Source organism: Bombina bombina, chromosome 7, assembly GCF_027579735.1.
Source record: "Bombina bombina isolate aBomBom1 chromosome 7, aBomBom1.pri, whole genome shotgun sequence".
Classification (NCBI taxonomy): domain Eukaryota; kingdom Metazoa; phylum Chordata; class Amphibia; order Anura; family Bombinatoridae; genus Bombina; species Bombina bombina.
This window is the reverse complement of record NC_069505.1, coordinates 10,568,625-10,594,769: the sequence shown is the minus strand read 5'-3', so window position 1 is coordinate 10,594,769 and position 26,145 is coordinate 10,568,625. Positions and strand designations below refer to the sequence as shown.

General features: G+C 43.5%; 1 protein-coding gene across 1 annotated transcript in view; it reads right to left on the bottom strand.

Moving 5' to 3' along the window:
* The window catches only part of LOC128635707 (alpha-2-macroglobulin), an 806,957-nt gene extending 794,748 nt beyond the window's left edge, over positions 1 to 12,209 (bottom strand). Inside the window, exon 1 of the mRNA XM_053688833.1 lies at positions 12,123 to 12,209. Within this exon, the coding sequence (XP_053544808.1) occupies positions 12,123 to 12,209 (87 nt within the window). The remainder of the gene's footprint in view (positions 1 to 12,122) is intronic.
* Between the last annotated feature and the right edge of the window lie 13,936 nt (positions 12,210 to 26,145).

The following is a 26,145-nucleotide window of genomic DNA, read 5'->3' as shown; positions in this document are numbered from 1 at the left end:
ATTAGCAAGAGCACTAGATAACAGCACTATTACCTGTCATGTAGTGCTACAGATACTACCTAGGTTACTAGATAACAGCACTATTACCTGTCATGTAGTGCTACAGATACTACCTAGGTATCTCTATAACACACAATATTATACATTAGCAAGATCACTAGATAACAGCACTATTACCTGTCATGTAGTGCTACAGATACTACCTAGGTATCTCTATAACACACAATATTATACATTAGCAAGAGCACTAGATAACAGCACTATTTCCTGTCATGTAGTGCTACAGATACTACCTAGGTATCTCTATAACACACAATATTATACATTAGCAAGAGCACTAGATAACAGCACTATTACCTATCATGTAGTGCTACAGATACTACCTAGGTATCTATATAACACAATATTATACATTAGCAAGAGCACTAGATAACAGCACTATTACCTGTCATGTAGTGCTACAGATACTACCTAGGTATCTCTATAACACACAATATTATACATTAGCAAGGTCACTAGATAACAGCACTATTACCTGTCATGCAGTGCTACAGATACTACCTAGGTATCTCTATAACACACAATAGTATACATTAGCAAGAGCACTAGATAACAGCACTATTACCTATCATGTAGTGCTACAGATACTAACTAGGTATCTCTATAACACACAATATTATACATTAGCAAGAGCACTAGATAACAGCACTATTACCTGTCATGTAGTGCTACAGATACTACCTAGGTATCTCTATAACACACAATATTATACATTAGCAAGATCACTAGATAACAGCACTATTACCTGTCATGTAGTGCTACAGGTACTACCTAGGTATCTCTATAACACATTATTATACATTAGCAAGAGCATTAGATAACAGCACTATTACCTGTCATGTAGTGCTACAGATACTACCTAGGTATCTCTAAAACACACAATATTATACATTAGCAAGAGCACTAGATAACAGCACTATTACCTGTCATGTAGTGCTACAGATACTACCTAGGTATCTCTATAACACACAATATTATACATTAGCAAGAGCACTAGATAACAGCACTATTACCTGTCATATAGTGCTACAGATACTACGGTATCTTTATAACACAATATTATACATTAGCAAGATCACTAGATAACAGCACTATTACCTGTCATGTAGTGCTACAGATACTACCTAGGTAACTCTATAACACAATATTATACATTAGCAAGAGCACTAGATAACAGCACTATTACCTGTCATGTAGTGCTACAGATACTACCTAGGTATCTCTATAACACAATATTATACATTAGCAAGAGCACTAGATAACAGCACTATTACCTGTCATGTAGTGCTACAGATACTACCTAGGTATCTCTATAACACAATATTATACATTAGCAAGATCACTAGATAACATCACTATTACCTGTCATGTAGTGCTACAGATACTACCTAGGTATCTCTATAACACAATATTATACATTGGCAAGATCACTAGATAACAGCACTATTACCTGTCATGTAGTGCTACAGATACTACCTAGGTATCTCTATAACACACAATATTATACATTAGCAAGAGCACTAGATTACAGCACTATTACCTGTCATGTAGTGCTACAGATATTACCTAGGTATCTCTATAACACACAATATTATACATTAGCAAAAGCACTAGATAACAGCACTATTACCTGTCATGTAGTGCTACAGATACTACCTACGTATCTCTATAACACAATATTATACATTAGCAAGAGCACTAGATAACAGCACTATTACCTGTCATGTAGTGCTACAGATACTACCTAGGTATCTCTATAACACACAATATTATACATTAGCAAGAGCACTAGATAACAGCACTATTACCTGTCATGTAGTGCTACAGATACTACTTAGGTATCTCTATAACACACAATATTATACATTAGCAAGAGCACTAGATAACAGCACTATTACCTGTCATGTAGTGCTACAGATAGTACCTAGGTATCTCTATAACACAATATTATACATTACAAAGAGCACTAGATAACAGCACTATTACCTGTCATGTAGTGCTACAGATACTACCTAGGTATCTCTATAACACATAATATTATACATTAGCAAGAGCACTAGATAACAGCACTATTACCTGTCATGTAGTGCTACAGATACTACCTAGGTATCTCTATAACACACAATATTATACATTAGCAAGAGCACTAGATAACAGCACTATTACCTGTCATGTAGTGCTACAGATACTACCTAGGTTACTAGATAACAGCACTATTACCTGTCATGTAGTGCTACAGATACTACCTAGGTATCTCTATAACACACAATATTATACATTAGCAAGATCACTAGATAACAGCACTATTACCTGTCATGTAGTGCTACAGATACTACCTAGGTATCTCTATAACACACAATATTATACATTAGCAAGAGCACTAGATAACAGCACTATTACCTGTCATGTAGTGCTACAGATACTACCTAGGTTACTAGATAACAGCACTATTACCTGTCATGTAGTGCTACAGATACTACCTAGGTATCTCTATAACACACAATATTATACATTAGCAAGATCACTAGATAACAGCACTATTACCTGTCATGTAGTGCTACAGATACTACCTAGGTATCTCTATAACACACAATATTATACATTAGCAAGAGCACTAGATAACAGCACTATTTCCTGTCATGTAGTGCTACAGATACTACCTAGGTATCTCTATAACACACAATATTATACATTAGCAAGAGCACTAGATAACAGCACTATTACCTATCATGTAGTGCTACAGATACTACCTAGGTATCTATATAACACAATATTATACATTAGCAAGAGCACTAGATAACAGCACTATTACCTGTCATGTAGTGCTACAGATACTACCTAGTTATCTCTATAACACACAATATTATACATTAGCAAGGTCACTAGATAACAGCACTATTACCTGTCATGCAGTGCTACAGATACTACCTAGGTATCTCTATAACACACAATAGTATACATTAGCAAGAGCACTAGATAACAGCACTATTACCTATCATGTAGTGCTACAGATACTAACTAGGTATCTCTATAACACACAATATTATACATTAGCAAGAGCACTAGATAACAGCACTATTACCTGTCATGTAGTGCTACAGATACTACCTAGGTATCTCTATAACACATAATATTATACATTAGCAAGATCACTAGATAACAGCACTATTACCTGTCATGTAGTGCTACAGGTACTACCTAGGTATCTCTATAACACATTATTATACATTAGCAAGAGCATTAGATAACAGCACTATTACCTGTCATGTAGTGCTACAGATACTACCTAGGTATCTCTAAAACACACAATATTATACATTAGCAAGAGCACTAGATAACAGCACTATTACCTGTCATGTAGTGCTACAGATACTACCTAGGTATCTCTATAACACACAATATTATACATTAGCAAGAGCACTAGATAACAGCACTATTACCTGTCATATAGTGCTACAGATACTACGGTATCTTTATAACACAATATTATACATTAGCAAGATCACTAGATAACAGCACTATTACCTGTCATGTAGTGCTACAGATACTACCTAGGTATCTCTATAACACAATATTATACATTAGCAAGAGCACTAGATAACAGCACTATTACCTGTCATGTAGTGCTACAGATACTACCTAGGTATCTCTATCACACAATATTATACATTAGCAAGAGCACTAGATAACAGCACTATTACCTGTCATGTAGTGCTACAGATACTTCCTAGGTATCTCTATAACACAATATTATACATTAGCAAGAACACTAGATAACAGCACTATTACCTGTCATGTAGTGCTACAGATACTACCAAGGTATCTCTATAACACACAATATTATACATTAGCAAGAGCACTAGATAACAGCACTATTACCTGTCATGTAGTGCTACAGATACTACCTAGGTATCTCTATAACACACAATATTATACATTAGCAAGAGCACTAGATAACAGCACTATTACCTGTCATGTAGTGCTACAGATACTACCTAGGTATCTCTATAACACACAATATTATACATTAGCAAGATCAGTAGATAACAGCATTATTACCTGTCATCTAGTGCTACAGATACTACCTAGGTATCTCTATAACACAATATTATACATTAGCAAGAGCACTAGATAACAGCACTATTACCTGTCATGTAGTGCTACAGATACTACCTAGGTATCTCTATAACACAATATTATACATTAGCAAGAGCACTAGATAACAGCACTATTACCTGTCATGTAGTGCTACAGATACTACCTAGGTATCTCTATAACACAATATTATACATTAGCAAGATCACTAGATAACATCACTATTACCTGTCATGTAGTGCTACAGATACTACCTAGGTATCTCTATAACACACAATATTATACATTAGCAAGAGCACTAGATAACAGCACTATTACCTGTCATGTAGTGCTACAGATACTACCTAGGTATCTCTATAACACATAATATTATACATTAGCAAGAGCACTAGATAACAGCACTATTACCTGTCATGTAGTGCTACAGATACTACCTAGGTATCTCTATAACACATAATATTATACATTAGCAAGAGCACTAGATAACAGCACTATTACCTGTCATGTAGTGCTACAGATACTACCTAGGTATCTCTATAACACACAATATTATACATTAGCAAGAGCACTAGATAACAGCACTATTACCTGTCATGTAGTGCTACAGATACTACCTAGGTATCTCTATAACACACAATATTATACATTAGCAAGAGCACTAGATAACAGCACTATTTCCTGTCATGTAGTGCTACAGATACTACCTAGGTATCTATATAGCACACAATATTATACATTAGCAAGAGCACTAGATAACAACACTAATACCTGTCATGTAGTGCTACAGATACTACCTAGGTATCTCTATAACACACAATATTATACATTACCAAGAGCACTAGATAACAGCACTATTACCTGTCATGTAGTGCTACAGATACTACCTAGGTATCTCTATAACACACAATATTATACATTAGCAAGAGCACTAGATAACAGCACTATTACCGGTCATGTAGTGCTACAGATGCTACTTAGGTATCTCTATAACACAATATTATACATTAGCAAGAGCACTAGATAACAGCACTATTACCTGTCATGTAGTGCTACAGATACTACCTAGGTATCTCTATAACACACAATATTATACATTAGCAAGAACACTAGATAACAGCACTATTACCTGTCATGTAGTGCTACAGATACTACCTAGGTATCTCTATAACACACAATATTATACATTAGCAAGAGCACTAGATAACAGCACTATTACCGGTCATGTAGTGCTACAGATGCTACTTTGGTATCTCTATAACACAATATTATACATTAGCAAGAGCACTAGATAACAGCACTATTACCTGTCATGTAGTGCTACAGAGACTACCTAGGTATTTCTATAACACACAATATTATACATTAGCAAGAACACTAGATAACAGCGCTATTACCTGTCATGTAGTGCCACAGATACTACCTAGGTATCTCTATAACACAATATTATACATTAGCATGAGCACTAAATAACAGCACTATTACCTGTCATATAGTGCTACTGATACTACCTAGGTATCTCTATAACACAATATTATACATTAGCAAGAGCACTAAATAACAGCACTATTACCTGTCATATAGTGCTACTGATACTACCTAGGTATCTCTATAACACACAATATTATACATTAGCAAGAGCACTAGATAACAGCACTATTACCTGTCATGTAGTGCTACAGATACTACCTAGGTATCTCTATAACACACAATATTATACATTAGCAAGAGCACTAGATAACATCACTATTACCTGTCATGTAGTGCTACAGATGGTACCTAGGTATCTCTATAACACAATATTATACATTAGCAAGAGCACTAGATAACAGCACTATTACCGGTCATGTAGTGCTACAGATACTACCTAGGTATCTCTATAACATACAATATTATACATTAGCACTAGATAACATCACTATTACCTGTCATGTAGTGCTACAGATGGTACCTAGGTATCTCTATAACACAATATTATACATTAGCAAGAGCACTAGATAACAGCACTATTACCTGTCATGTAGTGCTACAGTTACTACCTAGGTATCTCTATAACACACAATATTATACATTAGCAAGAGCACTAGATAATAGCACTATTACCTGTCATGTAGTCCTACAGATACTACCTAGGTATCTCTATAACACACAATATTATACATTAGCAAGAGCACTAGATAACATCACTATTACCTGTCATGTAGTACGACAGATACTACCTAGGTATCTCTATAACACACAATATTATACATTACCAAGAGCACTAGATAACAGCACTATTACCTGTCATGTAGTGCTACAGATAGTACCTAGGTATCTCTATAACACAATATTATACATTAGCAAGAGCACTAGATAACATCACTATTACCTGTCATGTAGTGCTACAGATACTACCTAGGTATCTCTATAACACAATATTATACATTAGCAAGAGCACTAGATAACAGCACTATTACCTGTCATGTAGTGCTACAGATACTACCTAGGTATCTCTATAACACACAATATTATACATTGGCAAGAGCACTAGATAACAGCACTATTACCTGTCATGTAGTGCTACAGATACTACCTAGGTATCTCTATAGCACACAATACTATACATTAGCAAGAGCACTAGATAACAGCACTATTACCTGTCATGTAGTGCTACAGATACTACCTAGGTATCTCTATAACACACAATACTATACATTAGCAAGAGCACTAGATAACAGCACTATTACCTGTCATGTAGTGCTACAGATACTACCTAGGTATCTCTATAACACAATATTATACATTGGCAAGACCACTAGATAACAGCACTATTACCTGTCATGTAGTGCTACAGATACTACCTAGGTATCTCTATAACACACAGTATTATACATTAGCAAGAACACTAGATAACAGCACTATTACCTGTCATGTAGTGCTACAGATGCTACCTAGGTATCTCTATAACACACACTATTATTCATTAGCAAGATCACTAGATAACAGCACTATTGCCTGTCATGTAGTGCTACAGTTAATACCTAGGTATCTCTATAACACACAATATTATACATTAGCAAGAGCACTAGATAACAACACTATTACCTGTCATGTAGTGCTACAGATACTACCTAGGTATCTCTATAACACACAATATTATACATTAGCAAGATCACTAGATAACAGCACTATTACCTGTCATGTAGTGCTACAGATACTACCTAGGTATATCTATAACACAATATTATACATTAGCAAGATCACTAGATAACAGCACTATTACCTGTCATGTAGTATGACAGATACTACCTAGGTATCTCTATAACACACAATATTATTCATTAGCAAGAGCACTAGATAACAGCACTATTACCTGTCATGTAGTGCTACAGATACTACCTAGGTATCTCTATAACACAATATTATACATTAGCAAGATCACTAGACAACAGCACTATTACCTGTCATGTAGTGCTACAGATACTACCTAGGTATCTCTATAACACACAATATTATACATTAGCAAGAGCACTAGATAACAACACTATTACCTGTCATGTAGTGCTACAGATACTACCTAGGTATCTCTATAACACACAATATTATACATTAGCAAGATCACTAGATAACAGCACTATTACCTGTCATGTAGTGCTACAGATACTACCTAGGTATATCTATAACACAATATTATACATTAGCAAGATCACTAGATAACAGCACTATTACCTGTCATGTAGTGCTACAGATACTACCTAGGTATCTCTATAACACACAATATTATACATTAGCAAGAGCACTAGATAACAGCACTATTACCGGTCATGTAGTGCTACAGATACTACCTAGGTATCTCTATAACACACAATATTATACATTAGCAAGAGCACTAGATAACAGCTCTATTACCTGTCATGTAGTGCTACAGATACTACCTAGGTACCTCTATAACGCACAATATTATACATTAGCAAGATCACTAGATAACAGCACTATTACCTGTCATGTAGTGCTACAGATACTACCTAGGTATCTCTATAACACACAATATTATACATTAGCAAGAACACTAGATAACAGCACTATTACCTGTGATGTAGTGTTACAGATACTACCTAGGTATCTCTATAACACACAATATTATACATTAGCAAGAGCACTAGATAACAGCACTATTACCTGTCATGTAGTGCTACAGATACTACCTAGGTATCTCTATAACATAATATTATACATTAGCAAGAGCACTAGATAACAGCACTATTACCGGTCATGTAGTGCTACAGATACTACCTAGGTATCTCTATAACACACAATATTATACATTAGCAAGATCACTAGATAACAGCACTATTACCTGTCATGTAGTGCTACAGATACTACCTAGGTATCTCTATAACACAATATTATACATTAGCAAGAGCACTAGATAGCAGCACTATTACCTGTCATGTAGTGCTACAGATACTACCTAGGTATCTCTATAACACAATATTATACATTAGCAAGAGCACTAGATAACAGCACTATTACCTGTTATGTAGTGCTACAGATACTACCTAGATATCTCTATAACACAATATTATACATTAGCAAGAGCACTAGATAACAGCACTATTACCTATCATGTAGTGCTACTGATACTACCTAGGTATCTCTATAACACACAATATTATACATTAGCAAGAGCACTAGATAAGAGCACTATTACCTGTCATGTAGTGCTACAGATACTACCTAGGTATCTCTATAACACACAATATTATACATTAGCAAGAGCACTAGATAACAGCACTATTACCTGTCGTGTAGTGCTACAGATACTACCTAGGTATCTCTATAACACACAATATTATACATTAGCAAGAGCACTAGATAACAGCACTATTACCTGTCATGTAGTGCTACAGATACTACCTAGGTATCTCTATAACACAATATTATACATTAGCAAGAGCACTAGATAACAGCACTATTACCTGTCATGTAGTGCTACAGATACTACCTAGGTATCTCTATAACACACAATATTATACATTAGCAAGAGCACTAGATAACAGCACTATTACCTGACATGTAGTACTACAGATACTACCTAGGTATCTCTATAACACACCATATTATACATTAGCAAGAGCAGTAGATAACAGCACTATTACCTGTCATGTAGTGCTACAGATACTACCTAGGTATCTCTATAACACACAATATTATACATTAGCAAGAGCAGTAGATAACAGCACTATTACCTGTCATGTAGTGCTACAGATACTACCTAGGTATCTCTATAACACACAATATTATACATTAGCAAGAGCACTAGATAACAGCACTATTACCTGTCATGTAGTGCTACAGATAGTACCTAGGTATCTCTATAACACATAATATTATACATTAGCAAGAGCACTAGATAACAGCACTATTACCTATCATGTAGTGCTACAGATGCTACCTAGGTATCTCTATAACACACAATATTATACATTAGCAAGAGCACTAGATAACAGCACTATTACCTGTCATGTAGTGCTACAGATGCTACCTAGGTATCTCTATAACACATAATATTATACATTAGCAATAGCACTAGATAACAGCACTATTACCTGTCATGTAGTGCTACAGATACTTCCTAGGTATCTCTATAACACACAATATTATACATTAGCAAGAGCACTAGATAACAGCACTATTACCTGTAATGTAGTGCTACAGATACTACCTAGGTATCTCTATAACACACAATATTATACATTAGCAAGAGCACTAGATAACAGCATTATTACCTGTCATGTAGTGCTACAGATACTACCTAGGTATCTCTATAACACTATATTATACATTAGCAAGAGCACTAGATAACAGCACTATTACCTGTCATGTAGTGCTACAGATACTACCTAGGTATCTCTATAACACACAATATTATACATTAGCAAGAGCACTAGATAACAGCACTATTATCTGTCATGTAGTGCTACAGATACTACCTAGGTATCTCTATAACACAATATTATACATTAGCAAGAGCACTAGATAACAGCACTATTACCTGTCATGTAGTGCTACAGATACTACCTAGGTATCTCTATAACACAATATTATACATTAGCAAGAGCACTAGATAACAGCACTATTACCTGTCATGTAGTGCTACAGATACTACCTAGGTATCAGCAAGAGTACTAGATGGCAGCACTTTTACCTGTTATATAGTGCTACAGATGCCGACATAGGTATCTCTTCAACACAGAACCTCATGGGAACAATGCAAATTTGATAGAAGTAAATTGGAATCTCTTTTTTAAAATTGTATGTTCTGTCTGAATCACAAATAAACATTTTTGGGTTTCATATCCCTTTCAATGTTCTTGCAAAAAATGTGGGACTTTCCAGCCTGGTGCTTGCTTATACGTTAATTTAAATGTGAATGCAGGAGAATCCTTAGCTGATGATTTATACTGAGACAAGGAGGAATAAATTCTTTTTACTAAAATATAAAGAACTGGGAGCCATGTTGCACTTTAGAATGGGGGGGGGCGCATTTTGTAATTTTGCCCTGGGAGCCAAGTTCTCTAGAAACGGCCCTGCTTATGGATAACCATTTGTTTGTTAGATATGCAAATCTTTGGCAAATACTCTGTTCTATGTTCTGTGCTGTATTTGTCTCATATTGGCATATCTAACAAAAGGCTGGTTATCCATGATCATACACAGGGAAGTAATACCCGCTTCATTTACCAAATAGGTATTATAATACATTTACATTAACATATTCAATATTAGCACAGAGCTCCACAGCAATATTTGGGGTTAATTTAGAAGCAATTAGGGTTAACAGGAGTCCTTAGGGTTAAGTTATGGTGTTGAGTATTTATTGTAAGGGGCAGTAATGGTTAATTTAATGTGCAGTTAGGGGTAAAGGCAGCGTCTACTGAGAACTGCTGTGAGCTGATCTTTGAATCAGTGAACTGTTAACTGAGTGCTTCATTGAAAAGGAGTTAATTAACAGTACACTGATTCAATAGCACTGGTAATACGATCCTAGAGTGAGTGATGTCTGATTCTGATGAGTGATTCATTACAAAGGAGTTAGTAGAAGCATGAGTCACTCACTCTAGGATCATATTACCAGTGCTGTGAAGAGTTAGCAGGAGCAGGAATCACTCACTCTAGGATCATATTACCAGACATCCCAACCTGCAAAAGCTCATTTCAGGGAGGTGGCTTCACCCGCTACTGCGCCGCCACCCCCCCTCCCAGTTATATATTGGACACCTTGAAACCCTAAAAAAGATAGAGACTTATCATTAAAGTAGCTTCCCACTAAAGGCACATTAAAAAAAAAAAGTAGCTTTAGTGCACAACCACATACAACAAACCTATTTTCCAGTGATCGTACGCTTGTTAAATTCTTAAATATTTTAGAAGAAGTTTAATTACGTGCAGTAAATAAGGTAGTATTTGTGTTTTATTTTATTAAAATCAGTGGGGGCTTTTTTGTTACTCTTGCATGCTTTGAGGGTCCACTTCCTCTTTGTTCCTGTGGATCCCTGGAAGCTTTCTCTACAGCACAGCTTGCAGCAGTTTTTCCAATGGAAGGCGAACCTGTGGAATGGGAAGAGATGGATCTTGAGGACATCGAGTGGGTCGCACCATCCCCATCAGGGACTATCACGGTGGGTCAGGGCCATGTTTCAGGGCTGTCTATTTCTACTTCCCCTTCTGTGGGGGATGGTAGCCCCAATCTGTTCCCTTCCCCTGCACGGGGGGAGCGGGATGGTGAGGCTAGGCCTGCCCAGGCATATCAGCCGGTGGGGCTAGGCCTTCATGTAGCGGTTGCTGGGGTGCTGGGCCTGAGGTGCAAGGAGCGGGTAGGCAGAGGTCCCAGAATTTGGTGGTTAGGCAGGGGTCCCTAGAGAGCTCAGGGTTCCACACGGGAGAGTGCTCGGTAGGTGAATGTAGTGGGAGCAGTGCGGCCTTACCTGTGTTGGTGGTCCTTTCCAGGGAATCCGTTGTGACAGTGGTGGCGCTCTTGCAGTCTCTGGCGTCAGTCCTCGCGGGTGGGTCATCGTCGGGTGCGGCGACGGTGCAGACCCAGGTTTCCATTCCGCGTGGTGTGCAGGCCTCTGTCTGGTCTTCATCTTCTGCCCCATCCAAGATGGCCGCTGCGTCGACTTCCGGTGACGTTGTGCATCTTGACGTCACTTCCGCCCACGGCATTCAATCCTTGGTCGTCGGGCAGAGTGGATCGTCCCCCTTAGGCTCTAGTGATAAGAAGGGAGTACCACGGGGGGGGGACACCCGCTCAGGGGAGCACGCATGTTAGCCATCTGAAGGCTGGGGGGACCCATTCTAGGCCAGTGGGGGTTGCGGCAGACTTGAGACAAGGGGCAAATGCGACTCAGGTTGCTGGGCAGCAAGTGTATCCGGGGGGCTCGGCAGGTGCTATGCAGCAAGGTGTGCGCACAAGGGCCTCAGCAACAGCTGGCAATAAAGGAGGGGAGGCCGCTAGGGCCTCCTCCTCGCGCTCACGGCCTAAGTCAGGCGGTAGTAAGGCAAAAGCGGGCCCCGCACGTGGCGGAGGTCAAGGAAAAGGAAAAGCCCCTGTGGGTGGAGCAGGGCCTAAGGGGCCTTGCGTAACTGTGGCCCTGGATAGCGGTGCCGTTAGTTTGGAACCGCATGCAGGAGGCCTGCAGGGTACCGTATCGCCCAGCAGGACCTTAGCGGTCAGATCAGGGCAGGTAGTTATGAGAGGAGCAGTGAAGAGGGGGCACGCTAGTATTAGTGCTAGCCCAGGCGAAGGCCTGGAGGGCACTGACAGGGGGACAGTTAGTCCTGCCAGGATGGTGAAGCCACAAGGGCGCATCAGGGCAGTTAGATTTATGGAGGATTATGAATGTGGGCAGGCTGCAAGTATGGATGAGGATCACAGTTTACTGTATGGTGTGAGTGACAGTGACCGTGAGGGGTATCTGGAAAGCGGAGCTGGGGAGGATAGGGAGGAGACAGCTGGCTCTTCTTGTGGTACTCCCCTCTTGTCTTCTGTGTTCCAGGTCTCCATGGTGTCTTCATCTGGCAGAGATGCGGCTACCCAGAGTTCCAGAGGCCTCATGCCTAGAGTGGCGGCACTGAGTACGAGCGACCACAGCCCCTCCGGATCCGGTCAAGGTCCCACAGCCTATTCATCCGGTGAGTGCCAATTTGTTTTTTCTCGGGGAAGGAGTGACTCCTCTAGTTCCAGTGGGTCTGGGTCTGGGTCTGATTTAGACGGTCCCTGGGTTTGCACACAAAAGGCCATAGGAGGATGTACAGGATGTTGAGGAAAATGAGTAGGGGTAAACTCGGGGAGGGTACTGTCAGTGGTTTGGCCCAGACATCTCAATCCCAAGGGGCTACAGGTGGGCTCACCACAGGCTGTGAATAGAAAAGCTACTGTGCATGGGGACACATACTTATGTCAGGTACACAGCTTGCATGCCCACCGAAAGTCAAAGATGGTGAAGCATATCCAGGACGGTAAGTACGTCAACATGTTTGAATTATCCATGGAAGCGTTTAAATTCAAAGAAATGGCGGGGGGTGGGGAGGGACCCTAAAAATTCAAACGGCCCGACACATTTGAGGAATGTTTCCGGATATATGCCACATGCTATCTGGAGAGGTTCCCAGATCAGGGTACCGCATTGTTTAAGTATGTTGACACGATAGATGCAATACGTAGGAAATTTGCAGATGGAGCCTGGAGGGAGTATGCCATGATCTACCATAAAAAGAATGTGGGTAACCCATTGCTGGACTTTCGGACCATTGATCTTCACCTCTGGGTGCATCTCAATGCGGAACGGGGGGCACAAGTGGGCCCAGGAGTAGTTACTCAGGGGCCCAGGTAGCCCCTGCGGTTCCGACGGTGGAAAGGGGGAGTGTGCTGGCGTTACCAGGATAAGGCCTGCAAAAGGGGCACGTCCTGCACGTTCAAGCACGTCTGCAAGTTCTGCAGTGGTCAACACCCTGGGGCTGATTGCTCCAAGAAGCGGGACACCCAAACTGAACAGCTTGGGTCTAAAGGAAGCGCTGTGGGAAAGGGCGGCTTCGCCTCTTAGGGTCCCTATTATCGGTAAGTGGTTGAGCAGGTACCCGAACAGGGCGTCTGCTGGATGCTAGTCTGCGCCTTGGTTTTACTATTCCGGTAGTGAGCCAAGTGCTGGGGTCTAAGGGTAAGAGGAACTTGAAGTCGGCCTCTCAGTTGGGAAAAGCTGGGTAAGGAAGTAGCTCTAGGCAGGGTCACAGGCCCTTTTGAGGACTTGCCAACTCCGGATTTGGTAATTTCTCCACTAGGAGTGGTTCCCAAAAAGGAGACGGGTAAGTTTTGGCTCATACAACATCTATCCTACCCGAAGGGGCAGTCGGTGAACGACGCCATTCCGGAGGTTTTGAGCTCGGTCCACTACCAGTTGTTTGATGACGTGCTGGCTATTGTGAGGAAAAGGGGGCCCGGAGCCTTGATGGCTAAATTGGACATAGAGTCCGCATTCCGTCTTCTCCCAATCCACCCGTCATCCTTCAGATTGATGGGGTGCTGTAGACCATTGCCTGCCTATGGGCTGTTCTATATCATGCGCTTATTTTGAGGCGTTTAGTACTTTCCTCCACTGGGTGGTTGCCGCAGCGGCGGGAAGCGACAAGATCGCACACTATTTGGATGATTTCTTTCTAGTGGGGTCTGCCAATTCAGGGGAGAGTGCCTCCTTGATGAATGTCATGAGGTTTATGATGGCTAGGTTCGGGGTTCCTCTCGCCGAGGATAAAACGGAGGGACCTTGAACGTGCCTGATGTTTCTGGGCATAGAGATAGAATCTGTGGCAAGGGAATGCAGGCTGCCTAAAGAGAAGGTGGCCAGAATGTTGTTGGCGGTTTGTGCCATGGCTGCAGCGCAATCATGTTCCCTGAGGGAGTTGCAGTCGCTCCTGGGTCTACTAAACTTCGCGGGGAGAGTCATCCCGTGGGGCAGGGTCTTTAGCAAAAGGTTAGAATGGAGATTGGGGGGCGGCAGGACAACATCGTCAGGCAGCCGGATCAACGGAGATCTCGTGGCGGATTTGAATGTCTGGGAACAGTTCCTACAGGATTATAATGACGTCTACATGTGGAGGGGTGACCCAGTGTCCAACCAGTCTTTGCATCTGTTTACGGATGCGGCAGCGGCATCTGGATACAGTGCATACTTTGAAGGAGCATGGAGTTTGGAGCCATGGCCATCTGAGTGGGCGAGCCTAGGACTTACACACAACCTTTGCTTCTTGGAACTGTTTCCCATTGTAGTGGCAGTTGAGCTGTGGGGGCACCTTTTCAGCAACAGGGCTGTGATTTTCTGGACGGATAATCTCAGCATGGTTTTTGCCATCAACAGACTTTCAACTTCATCGCCTGTGGTGGTGAATTACCTGCGGCACCTGGTGTAGAGATGTCTGCAGTTGAACATTGATTTCCGGGCTTGTCATGTCCCCGGGGTTCAGAACATAGTGGCGGATGCATTGTCTCGCTTCCAGTGGGAGGCGTTTAGGGCTGCTGCACTGACTGCGGCTCCTAATGGTCTTTTTTGCCCTCCCTTTCTGTGGCAGATGGCAAAGGACTGCAGCTGCTGATCCCCTATTGCGGGCTTCTTTGGCACCCAACACCTGGTCAGCCTACGTGAGGTATTGGAGCGAGTGGGTAAGTTTCTGTGACCTCCGTGAGTTTCCTTCTTGCGAGGGTGAACAGGGATTCCTTCTACAATGGCTGGCTGACCTGAGAGGTATGCAAGTAAAAAAGGGGGCAGTGGTCTCTAGGCTATCGGCCGTAGCCTTCTTTTGCAGGTTGTATGCATTTCAAGATGCGTCGCGCTCCTTCCTAGTGAAACAGTTAATTCAGGGGTGGGGCCGAATGGAGGGTCTGAGGCATGATGCTAGGGAACCCATTACAGCAGAACGGCTGGTTAAATTGCTGGCGGCACTGCCAGAGATCTGTTCTTCGCTTTTTTAGGCTCAGCTCTTCGGGCGGCCTTTGGGCTGGCGTTTCACGGGCACTGAGAGTGGTGGAGCTAGTCCCACACGCCAAGACGGCGGTATCGGGGGGAGTCATGCATAATCACATTAGGGTTGTGGATGATTCAGTGCTTCTTTATATCCCCAGGTCTAAGATGGACCAGGAGGGCCAGGGAGCCTGGCTTTCCCTGCCAGAGCAGCCAGGGGTCACCTGTTGCCCATTACGTCTGGTCTCTTCATACCTGGAAGTGCGGCCAGGAGGCTCCTCCAGGTTTCTTATACATGCGAATGGAGATCCGCTGACCAGATACCAGTTTAGGAAGGTGTTATGTCGCGTAGCACAGCGGGCGGGTCTCGATCAGTCACGTATTGCCCCCCACTCATTCAGAGTGGGGCGGCGGCAATGGCAGCAGAGCTGGGTGGGTCCTTGGATCGTATTCGCTCCTTGGGGCGTTGGAGATCTCAGCAGTACAAATCCTATGTCAGGCCTCTGTACACATAAGTGTATTGGTTGATAACGAGGGGGCATCAAGGGAATTGGGCTTGCATGGGTAAACAAAAAGGGGGGGTTGGCCATGGTAAATTGTGGTCAGGTCCAGTAGGTCCGCAAGCTAACTCTTGTTTCTTTGTTTCAGGCATATATCCAGGTCCTGTACGGGTGTGGATCATTGGCCATTCATACGTGCACTGGGCTGCAATTCGAGCTGCAGCCATGGCAGGAGGTAAGCAGCTGGGATTTCCATTGTCCAAGGCTGTTGCATTGGCTAGGGTGCAAGGGTTTGTCCTGGGCAGATCTGCCTGCATTGTTACAGGATGTCGCAAGAAGGTGGGAAAAACCCCACATTTTAATCTTACATGCTGGCGGCAATGCCTCGGGGGCCATCCCCACATTAGATTTAATCCGGGCAATGCAGGCGGATCTGCGGCAGGTTTCCAGGTGTGCGAATTGGGTGGTAGAATGTGATCCCTAGATTGAGGTGGAAGCACATGGTGTGCCATAAAGCGGCTTTCCAGGTCAGAAAAAAGATAATTAGGGACCTGAGGAAGCAGGTTGGGGACCTCGAGGGTTTTGTTATTGAGTATGGGAACATTTCAGCAGCCCATAAGGGTTTATATAAGCAGGATGGGGTTCATTTTGAATCGGCAGGAGTAGATCTGTTCCTTCAGAACATCAGGCAGGCGTTACTCCTAAGGGTGTAGTGGTGGCGGCAAGAGTCTGACCATTTAATTTGCAGGTCTATCTCTTATGGCGGGTGGTCAGGATCACGGCTGCAGGCTGGAAGGAGGTTTGAATGACGGCCATTGCAGTCAGGGTGACGCCACAGGCTCGGTATGCTTGGGCATGCACTGGCTGGTTATTAACGGGACGAGAACCCCTACATTTCAAAGCTGCATTGAGTATCTCCGCCTTGTGGTCTGCAGCAGTGTCCCTTGGCCATTTTTCTAGAAGGGGTTATATATATAGTTAGTTATGTAGGCCCCGATTGCCACCACCCTTGTTTTTTATTACCTGTCGTTGCCAGTTCCCATTGCTGGTATGACCCATGGGTCTTTCGCCCACCTAATTTGTCGAGTTTTATTGACAAAGTTATTGAAGTTCAACTGTTAAGTGTTAAGTTATTACTTAGTTATGTTACGAGCAGACACTCTGGAGATGTAGGGCATTTAATCCCTTAAGAAAGTGCAGGGCGATTAGCCTGGAGCATAGCTAAGGGTTAGGGCCTGGTTGAGTGAGTGCTGCTGCTGTGTGTGCATTTGATACAATGTTCCATTGTGTTGGGAGGGGTTTACCAACCTTATATATGGGATGTGCAGGGAGTCCACTTCCTCTTTGTTCCTGTGGATTCCTGGAAGCTCTTTCCCCACATTCCCATCCCTGTTATGCATTGTTTTGATTTGCAAATGTTATATTTGTTATAAAAGGCGGCAATCATTCTATGTTAGTGTCTCTAAATGAGACTAGGTGTCTGAGGCTGGAAGAGGGTTACTCAAACTACTTCCTTAAGTCCAAGGATGGTAGCTTGAGCTCCCCAGTTATTGACATGCTGTACGTCAAGTCAAGGCTGGACCTACTGGTTTGGAGTTTCTAACGTTAGCACCCTACTCTGGCGGGTGGTCAGGATCACGGCTGCAGGCTGGAAGGAGGTTTGAATGATGGCCATTGCAGTCAGGGTGACGCCACAGGCTTGGTATGCTTGGGCGTGCTCTAGCTGGTTGTTAACGGGCCGAGAACCCCCTACATTTAAAAGCTGCATTGAGTATCTCCGCCTTGTGGTCTGCAGCAGTGTCCCTTGGCCATTTTTCTAGAAGGGGTTTTATATATAGTTAGTTATGTTGGCCCCGATTGCCACCACCCGTGTTTTATTATCTGTCGTTGCCAGTTCCCATTGCTGGTATTAATAAATACGACCCACGGGTCTTTCACCCACCTAATGTGTCGAATTTTATTGACAAAGTTATTAAAGTTCAACTGTTAAGCAAGTGTTAAATTATTACTTAGTTATGTTACAAGCAGACACTCAGGAGATCTAGGGCATTTAATCCCTTATATTACTAGTGCTGTGAAGATTCATAAGGTTTATTGAAAAGAGCCATTTCAAAAGAACAAATTCGTTCATGAACTGGACATCAATATTCCGGTGCCGAGCTGCAGCTGTGGCACCAACAGCAATTCCAGGCCGGACTGCATGTCGCATGTTCAAGATCAGCAGCCAGCAACCGTAGCATGAGTGAACCCTAGCTCCACCACTGAGGGACTAGTGAGTGACCAGGCAGGTCTAAAAAGTGTAAAGTCCCAGGAAAAACAACAGTTTACACTGCAGTATATTTCTCCAGCTCTACAGCTCATGGTACATGCGTCTGCCCTCGAAGGTTGCTAGCTCCGCCCCTGGAGGTGATTTTTTTGTTAAAAAAATCCTCTGTAATATGTTTATATTATCTCATCTGTTTTGGCCAATTAGTGACAGATGTAATTGAGTTCCTGCAGTGATCAACCAATCACTGTTTAGCTTATATGGTGATTTGGCTTATGAATGCAAAATAAATAACAAAAGCCATTTTCACACCCCTGTGCTAAGCCAATTTTGAGCTTTTTGTTGTACCCACATTTAAACATTTGCTGTAAGTTAAATTTCAATGAGTGACCTACACAAATTATATATTGTTTTTTTTTCAGCAGGCCCAGCAGATCTAGAATATACCAATGTTATATTTATATTTCATGGCATGTGAGAATAAAAAAAAAAATATCTATATTTTTGTTAAGAGTTTAGTAAATAATTTTGAAAATGGCCTGGTGACCAATGCTGTTATAGTAATCACCTTACTAAATTGTCATCAGGTGGGCTATAATATAAAGTAGAGGATATTTTGTGACAGTACAGAAATCAAAGTGGTAACAGTGATCATGAAAGTGCAGGGCTCCAGATTAGCCTGGAACGTCTTAAGGGTTTCAGGGAGGAGGAGTGTGTGTGGAGCTGAGGGTTAGATTTGCAACAATGGGGGAAACACATGGGGGCCAAGTGGCAATTCAAGCAGGGAGGGTGTCCACTTTAGGCAGTCTGCAGAGCGGGAGGGAGCTAGGGGCACACAGCAGGGTGTGTATGAGAGAAGTGTGCGTGGTTCCTCTGCTCCTCTCCTCGGTACTCCTCTCCTGTCTTTGTTCCCACAGATGGATAGTCAGGTGCTCACTCACCCAATTCCCGGCGGAGCAGCGGTGTCAGCAGCAGGAACGGCGGCAGCGGATGGTGTAGTGGCTTTGACATCAACATCTGGACAGCTACAGCCAGTGGATGGTGAGCAAACATGGGAGGCTGGGTCGCAGGATGAGAGCGAGTCTAGCTCGCCTGGGTCTAGTTCAGAGAGCGACGGTGCCTTAGGTCTGCATAAAAAAGGGGAAAAAAGGATGTATAGGATGCTCAGGATGCTAGTGTCTGATAGGGATAGGACACGCAGGCGCAAGAGTAAGGGCGCAAGCGGCAACGCTGTGGTACCCGCCAATGTTGCACAGGGTGAGGGCCTAGTTTTGCAGGCGAACAAGAGGAAGTCAGCGCTAGAAGGGGACTCCTTTTCCTTTACCATGCATTTGCTATTTGTGCACCTCAAATCAAAGATGGTGAAGAAAATCCAGAATAGAAAGTACGTCAATATCTTTGAGCTTTCAGCCGAGGCTCAAAAGCAAAAGGAGATGGCTGAGGATGGGATGGGGCCTAAAAAGCTTAAAAGGCCTGACTCTTATGAGGAATGGGTGAGCTTCTTCAGTGTGCTGGCTTCCTGCTATTTAGCGAGGTGGCCGGATCAGGGGGCAGACATCCTTAAATATCAGGACACAATTGAGAGGGTGTCATAAGGAAGGTGCTTGGAGGTACTATGACATGGGGTATCGCAGGAAAATGGCGGTAAACCCCGCCCTCTCCTTTGGCACCATCGAAATGTCACTATGGTCGAAGCTGGGGCAGGAGGTGGCAGCCCCCCCTCCGCCCACAGCGGGTAATCAGCCCTTTCGGGCGAGACTTAGGGCCCGCAGAAAGGGATGGGAGTGTTGGAAGTACCAGGAAAAGGCGTGTGAGAAAGGGAACGCCTGTTCCTTTCAGCATGTCTGTCGATATTGTGGGGGACAGCATCCGGGTGTCGAATGCTCCAAGAAGCGGGACCCGCCCGGTGAGCGTGGGGGCGGAAAGTCGACAGCAGCTGGGAAGGGCAGCCACCCCGTTGAGGGTGGACGCCCTTGAAACATGGCTAGCAAGGTATCCGGACCAGGCAGCGGCAAGCTTGTTGCTGTCTGGTCTAAGGGTGGGTTTCCTTATCCCGGTAGGGGGCTGGATGGAAGGATCGCGATTACATCATAATTTAAAATCCGCATACCAGTTCCCTGAAGTGGTAAACGAAAAATTGGAAAAAGAGATCAGCCTGGGTCATATGGCAGGCCCTTTCGCGCAACCACCGATAGAGGGTTTGGTCGTGTCCCCTTTGGGGCTGGTCCTGAAGAGGGAAAAGGGAAAATTTTGTCTAATTCAACACCTTTCATTTCCGAAAGGGAGGTCAGTGAATGATGTGATCTCACCCGAGCTTAGCTCGGTCCAGTATCAATCATTTGAATCGGCGGTAGGCATTGTCCGAAGGGCAGGGGTGGGAGCACTAAAGGCGAAGCTGGACATAGAGTCAGCCTTTAGGCTCCTCCCCATCAACCCAGAGTCATTTAGGCTGATGGGCTGCTGCTTCGGGGGGGAATACTATGTGGACAAGTGCCTCCCTATGGGCTGCTCGATTTCATGCGCTTATTTTGAGGCATTTAGTTCATTCCTCCACTGGGCAGTGTCGCAGTACACGGGATCAGGTAATATCGCCCATTATTTGGATTATTTCCTTTTAGTGGGAGAACCGAATTCCGCCCAATGTGAACTGATAATGCGGGGTATGGTGAACCTCATGAGCGAGTTTGGGGTGCCGCTGGCTGCAGACAAATCGGAGGGCCCGTGTACGCGGTAGACTTTCCTGAGCATTGAGATAGACTCGGTAGTGGAGCTCTGTCGCCTGCCTGAGGATAAGATGGAAAGGTTAAGGGATACGGTCAAAAGAACTAGGAAAGCTCAATCTATGTCAGTGCGGGAACTCCAGGCATTGTTGGGACTTTTGAACTTCGCCGGGAGAGTCATTCCCATGGGGCGGGTTTTCAACCGGAGGTTGGAAGCACTCCTGAGGGGCTCTAAGCCTCAGAAGGCGAGAATTCCCATCTCTGAAGAGATGAAGGAAGACTTGGGGGTATGGGAAATATTTCTCGTCAAGTTCAATGGAATTTGCATTTGGCAAAAGCCTGCTGAATCAAACCAATCGCTCCACCTGTTTACGGACGCAGTGGGTTCGGGTGGGTATGGGGCGATGCTGGAAGGGTATTGGAGTGCGGAGGCGTGGCCCACGGATTGGGTACAAGCCGGTATGACCAGGAATTTGTGCTTCCTGGAGCTCTTCCCTATAATAGTGGCAGTAGACCTGTGGACAGAGAGATTAGCTGATAGGGCAGTGATTTTCTGGTGCGATAATCAGAGTGTAGTTTATTCTATAAATCGCATGTCTGCTACTTCCCCAGGGGTGGTTAGGCTGCTCAGGCATTTAGTGCTGCGTTGCCTGCAGTATAATATTCAATTCACTGCGAAGCATGTGCCAGGGGTAAAGAATGTCATGGCGGACGCGCTGTCTAGGGGGAAGTGGGAGATATTCAGGAAGGTGGCTCCTAGAGCATCCCCTCACGGCACGCCTTGCCCTTCTTATTTCTGGCAGCTCAGCTTCCCTGGGAATCCGTCTTCCCGCTAGTCCAGGCCTCATTGGCTCCAGCGACGTGGAGGGCGTATGTGAGGCATTGGAACGAGTGGCAAACATTCTGCAGGAGCAAACAGATATCGTGCCACCAGGCTTCGCAGGTAACACTTTTAGAGTGGCTGGTGTCCCTGCGACAGCGGGCGATTAAGAAATCGCTAATACAGGGAAAATTGGCAGCTTTATCTTTTTTCAGCAAATTCTTTCAGTTGAGGGACTTTTCTGGTTAGGCAGTCCGTCCGGGGCTGGAGCCATGGGGAGTTCCTAAAAAGGGACAATAGGGAGCCCATTACTATGCCTCATCTTATTCAGTTACTGCAGGTGTTGGAAGAGGTTTGCAGGGACCCATATGAGGCCTCGCTGTTTAGGGCAGATTTTGCTTTGGCCTTTCACGGGGCCTTGCAAATTGGGGAGCTTGTTTCCCCATCGGGCAAGGAACCGCAGGCCGGGGTACAGTACCAGCATGTCAGGCTGTCCGAGGGGTCGGTACTGTTATTCATACCAAGGTCAAAGACTGACCAGGAGGGGAAAGGAGTTTGGTTGCATCTCCCAAAATTGGGGGATTGCAGGGCATGCCCAGTGGTCTTGTTGAGCGCATTCGTTGCACACCGCCCGGTAGGGGGTGGCCCATTCCTAATACACCAGAGCAGGCTGGGGTTAACTAAATCTCAATTTAGCAGGGTGTTAGCGAAAGCAGCAGTGAAGGCCGGGTTGGATTCGGAGCGCATAGCACCGCATTCATTCAGGGTAGGTGCGGCAACCTCTGCAGCTGCCTTGGGATGGTCAACGGATAGGATCAAGGCTCTTGGGTGATGGCGTTCACAGCGCTATAAAACCTATGTTAGGCCTCTTGAGGACTCTTCCCAGTGATATGGTATGGGGATTGCTGGGGGATAGGGTTGCAGTCGGGGGTTGAAAGGGGGGTCTTTTTTGTGTTTTAACGTGTTGCTGTATCTTTACAGGTAAGGGCAGGGCCCCAAAAAAGATCTGGATCGTCGGCCACTCATTTGTTCATTGGGCCTCGATCAGAGCCTTAGCAGTCCTGGATGGGAGCCGGCTCGGCTTTCACCCCTCCCGGGCATCCGTCAGGTGGCTAGGGCGCAGATGGCTATGCTGGCAGGAGTTTCCGGCGCTAATCCAGGAGGCTCACCGGAGGTGGGGTCATCCAGACATTTTGGTCTTACATATAGGGGGCAACGATCTAGGAGCTTTGCCTACCCTTGAGTTAATTAATATCATGGGGGCTGATATTAGATGGCTGCACGCTTGGTTGCCTGGTCTGAAAGTGGGGTGGTTGTATATCATTCCCAGATTGCATTGGAGACATATGGCAAGTCATAAGGCAGCATTTGGGGTCCAAAAAAAGATAAATAGGGATGTAGGCAAGGTGGTTTCAGATTTGGGAGGTTTTGTTGTGAGGCACTCCGACATCTCGGCCGGGGACAGAAAAGATGGAGTTCATTTAACCGAGGTAGGGCTGGATAGATTTAATGTTAATATTAAGAAGGCCCTAGCAGCAATAGTATAAAAAAAAAAAAAAGGGGGCTGGGTTGAGTTATCCTGCAGTTAGTGTTGGCGGCAAGAATATTTCAGGACAGTTATCTTCTTGTGGCGGGAGGTAGCATCACAGGCGGCAGATAGAAAGTGGGGAGGAGTGACGGCCATTGCAGGGGGCGTGACGTACCCAGGCGTGTGCTTGGGGAAAGAGCCTCCAGGGTTGCGGAGCGCCGAACAGCTTGAGTATTTATCCTTCTATCTGGTACCACATTGTAGCCGGGCTCCGCTTTGTTTCCTTTTGCCTGGGGGGCTGCTTCCCGCTTCATATGGGTTTATATAGAGTTAGACATTGCCGCTCAACTGTTTAATTAAAGTTAAGAGTTATAGTCATTTACCCGTACTTAGGTAAATGAGAAAAAGTTAAGAGTTTTGAGAAGGCCTTGATGCTTTAGAATAAATCATACAAGGAGTACCTCTTATTAATTAAATTGACCTACATGGTCTTACCTCCATCTGGTTGTCATGTCATTATTTATGTATTATAGTTAAGTATTGAATATAGATGCTGCACCCGCATGATATTGAGCCTTTAAGCCCCTTATGAAAGTGCAGGGCTCCAGATTAGCCTGGAACGTCTTAAGGGTTAAGGTTTCAGGGAGGAGGAGTGTGTGTGGAGCTGAGGGTTAGATTTGCAACAATGTTGCAGATCTAAGGAAGGGGTCTCTACTCACAGATAAGAAGGGGATTCTGGGAGTTTGAGGCCCTCTTTCTGTTCAGAAACATCACGGAACTTCACCCACCCACCCAACCCTTTACAGCGACATTAAATTAGTGGTAATTAATTAATAGTTAGTCCTTCCTGGGACCGGACAGGGTTAGTCAACCTATAGTCTTTGGGTAAGTCCAGGGCATGTAATGATTTTCAGCTCCCCCCAGTTACATCTTGGTGTTTGCCTGGATGGGCTGGGGGTCCAATAAGGTTTGAGCGTTGTTACACCCTAAAGGCGGGCGGCAGCATCCCAGGCGGCAGATAGAAAGCGGGGAGGAGTGACGGCCATTGCAGGGGGCGTGACGTACTCAGGCGCGTGCTTGGGGAAAGCGCCTCCTGAGTTGCGGAGGGCCGAACAGCTTGAGTATTTATCCTTCTATCTGGTACTGCATTGTAGCCGGGCTCCGCTTTGTTTCGGTTTGCCTGGGGGGGCTGCTTCCCGCTTCATATGGGTTTATATAGAGTTAGACATTGCCGCTCAACTGTTTAATTAAAGTTAAGAGTTATAGTCATTTACCCGTACTTAGGTAAATGAGAAAAAGTTAAGAGTTTGGAGAAGGCCTTGATGCTTTAGAATACATTATACAAGGAGTGCCTCTTATTAATAAAATTGAGCTACATGGTCTTACCTCCATCTGGTTGTCATGTCAATATTTATGTATTACTGTTAAGTATTGAATATAGATGCCGCACCCGCACGATATTGAGCCTTTAAGCCCCTTACCTGACATATCTTTTTAAGAGAGGGACTTTTCTACTAGAAAATAAATTTTATTAGGGGTCTCTAGACATAACAGATTTTTGTGAAAATCACCAGTATAGCAAAGGGGAATCATGGTAAATTCCCAAACACAAGAGATAACCACTAGATACCCATTTAGTAAGGAACTATCCTATATAATCAATATGTAGATCTCAAAGGAAAATAGGTTATCTAAATGTATGATATGTCTAGATTTAATTAGAATTCAACGTAAATCTAGTGTAGTACATACATATCACAGGATAACTTCACGCCATCCAATCTCCCATTGTTGCAGAAAAGTAATCTATTCTATTAAATAAGAGTACTCATAGTTCTTAAAATATAAATATACACCTTGGACTGCAGGTAGATCATTTTTATTCTAATCCTCCTTCACTCGGATCTACATTCCTTCGGTTTTTCATTCCTTATTAATTTTTGAATTTTTATTAATTATTATTCTTCACCCTTTTTTCACAATCACACATTTAGAGTATATTTTCATTTTAAATTCTCTCACACCCAATGAGGTCCTCTTCAGTATTATTTTCACTCACCCTATTATAGCTTCCATCACTATGAATAATTATTTTTATTCAGTCACATTGTCACATTCTTAGGTACAACACTTATGCTAATAACACCACACATAGCACTATAT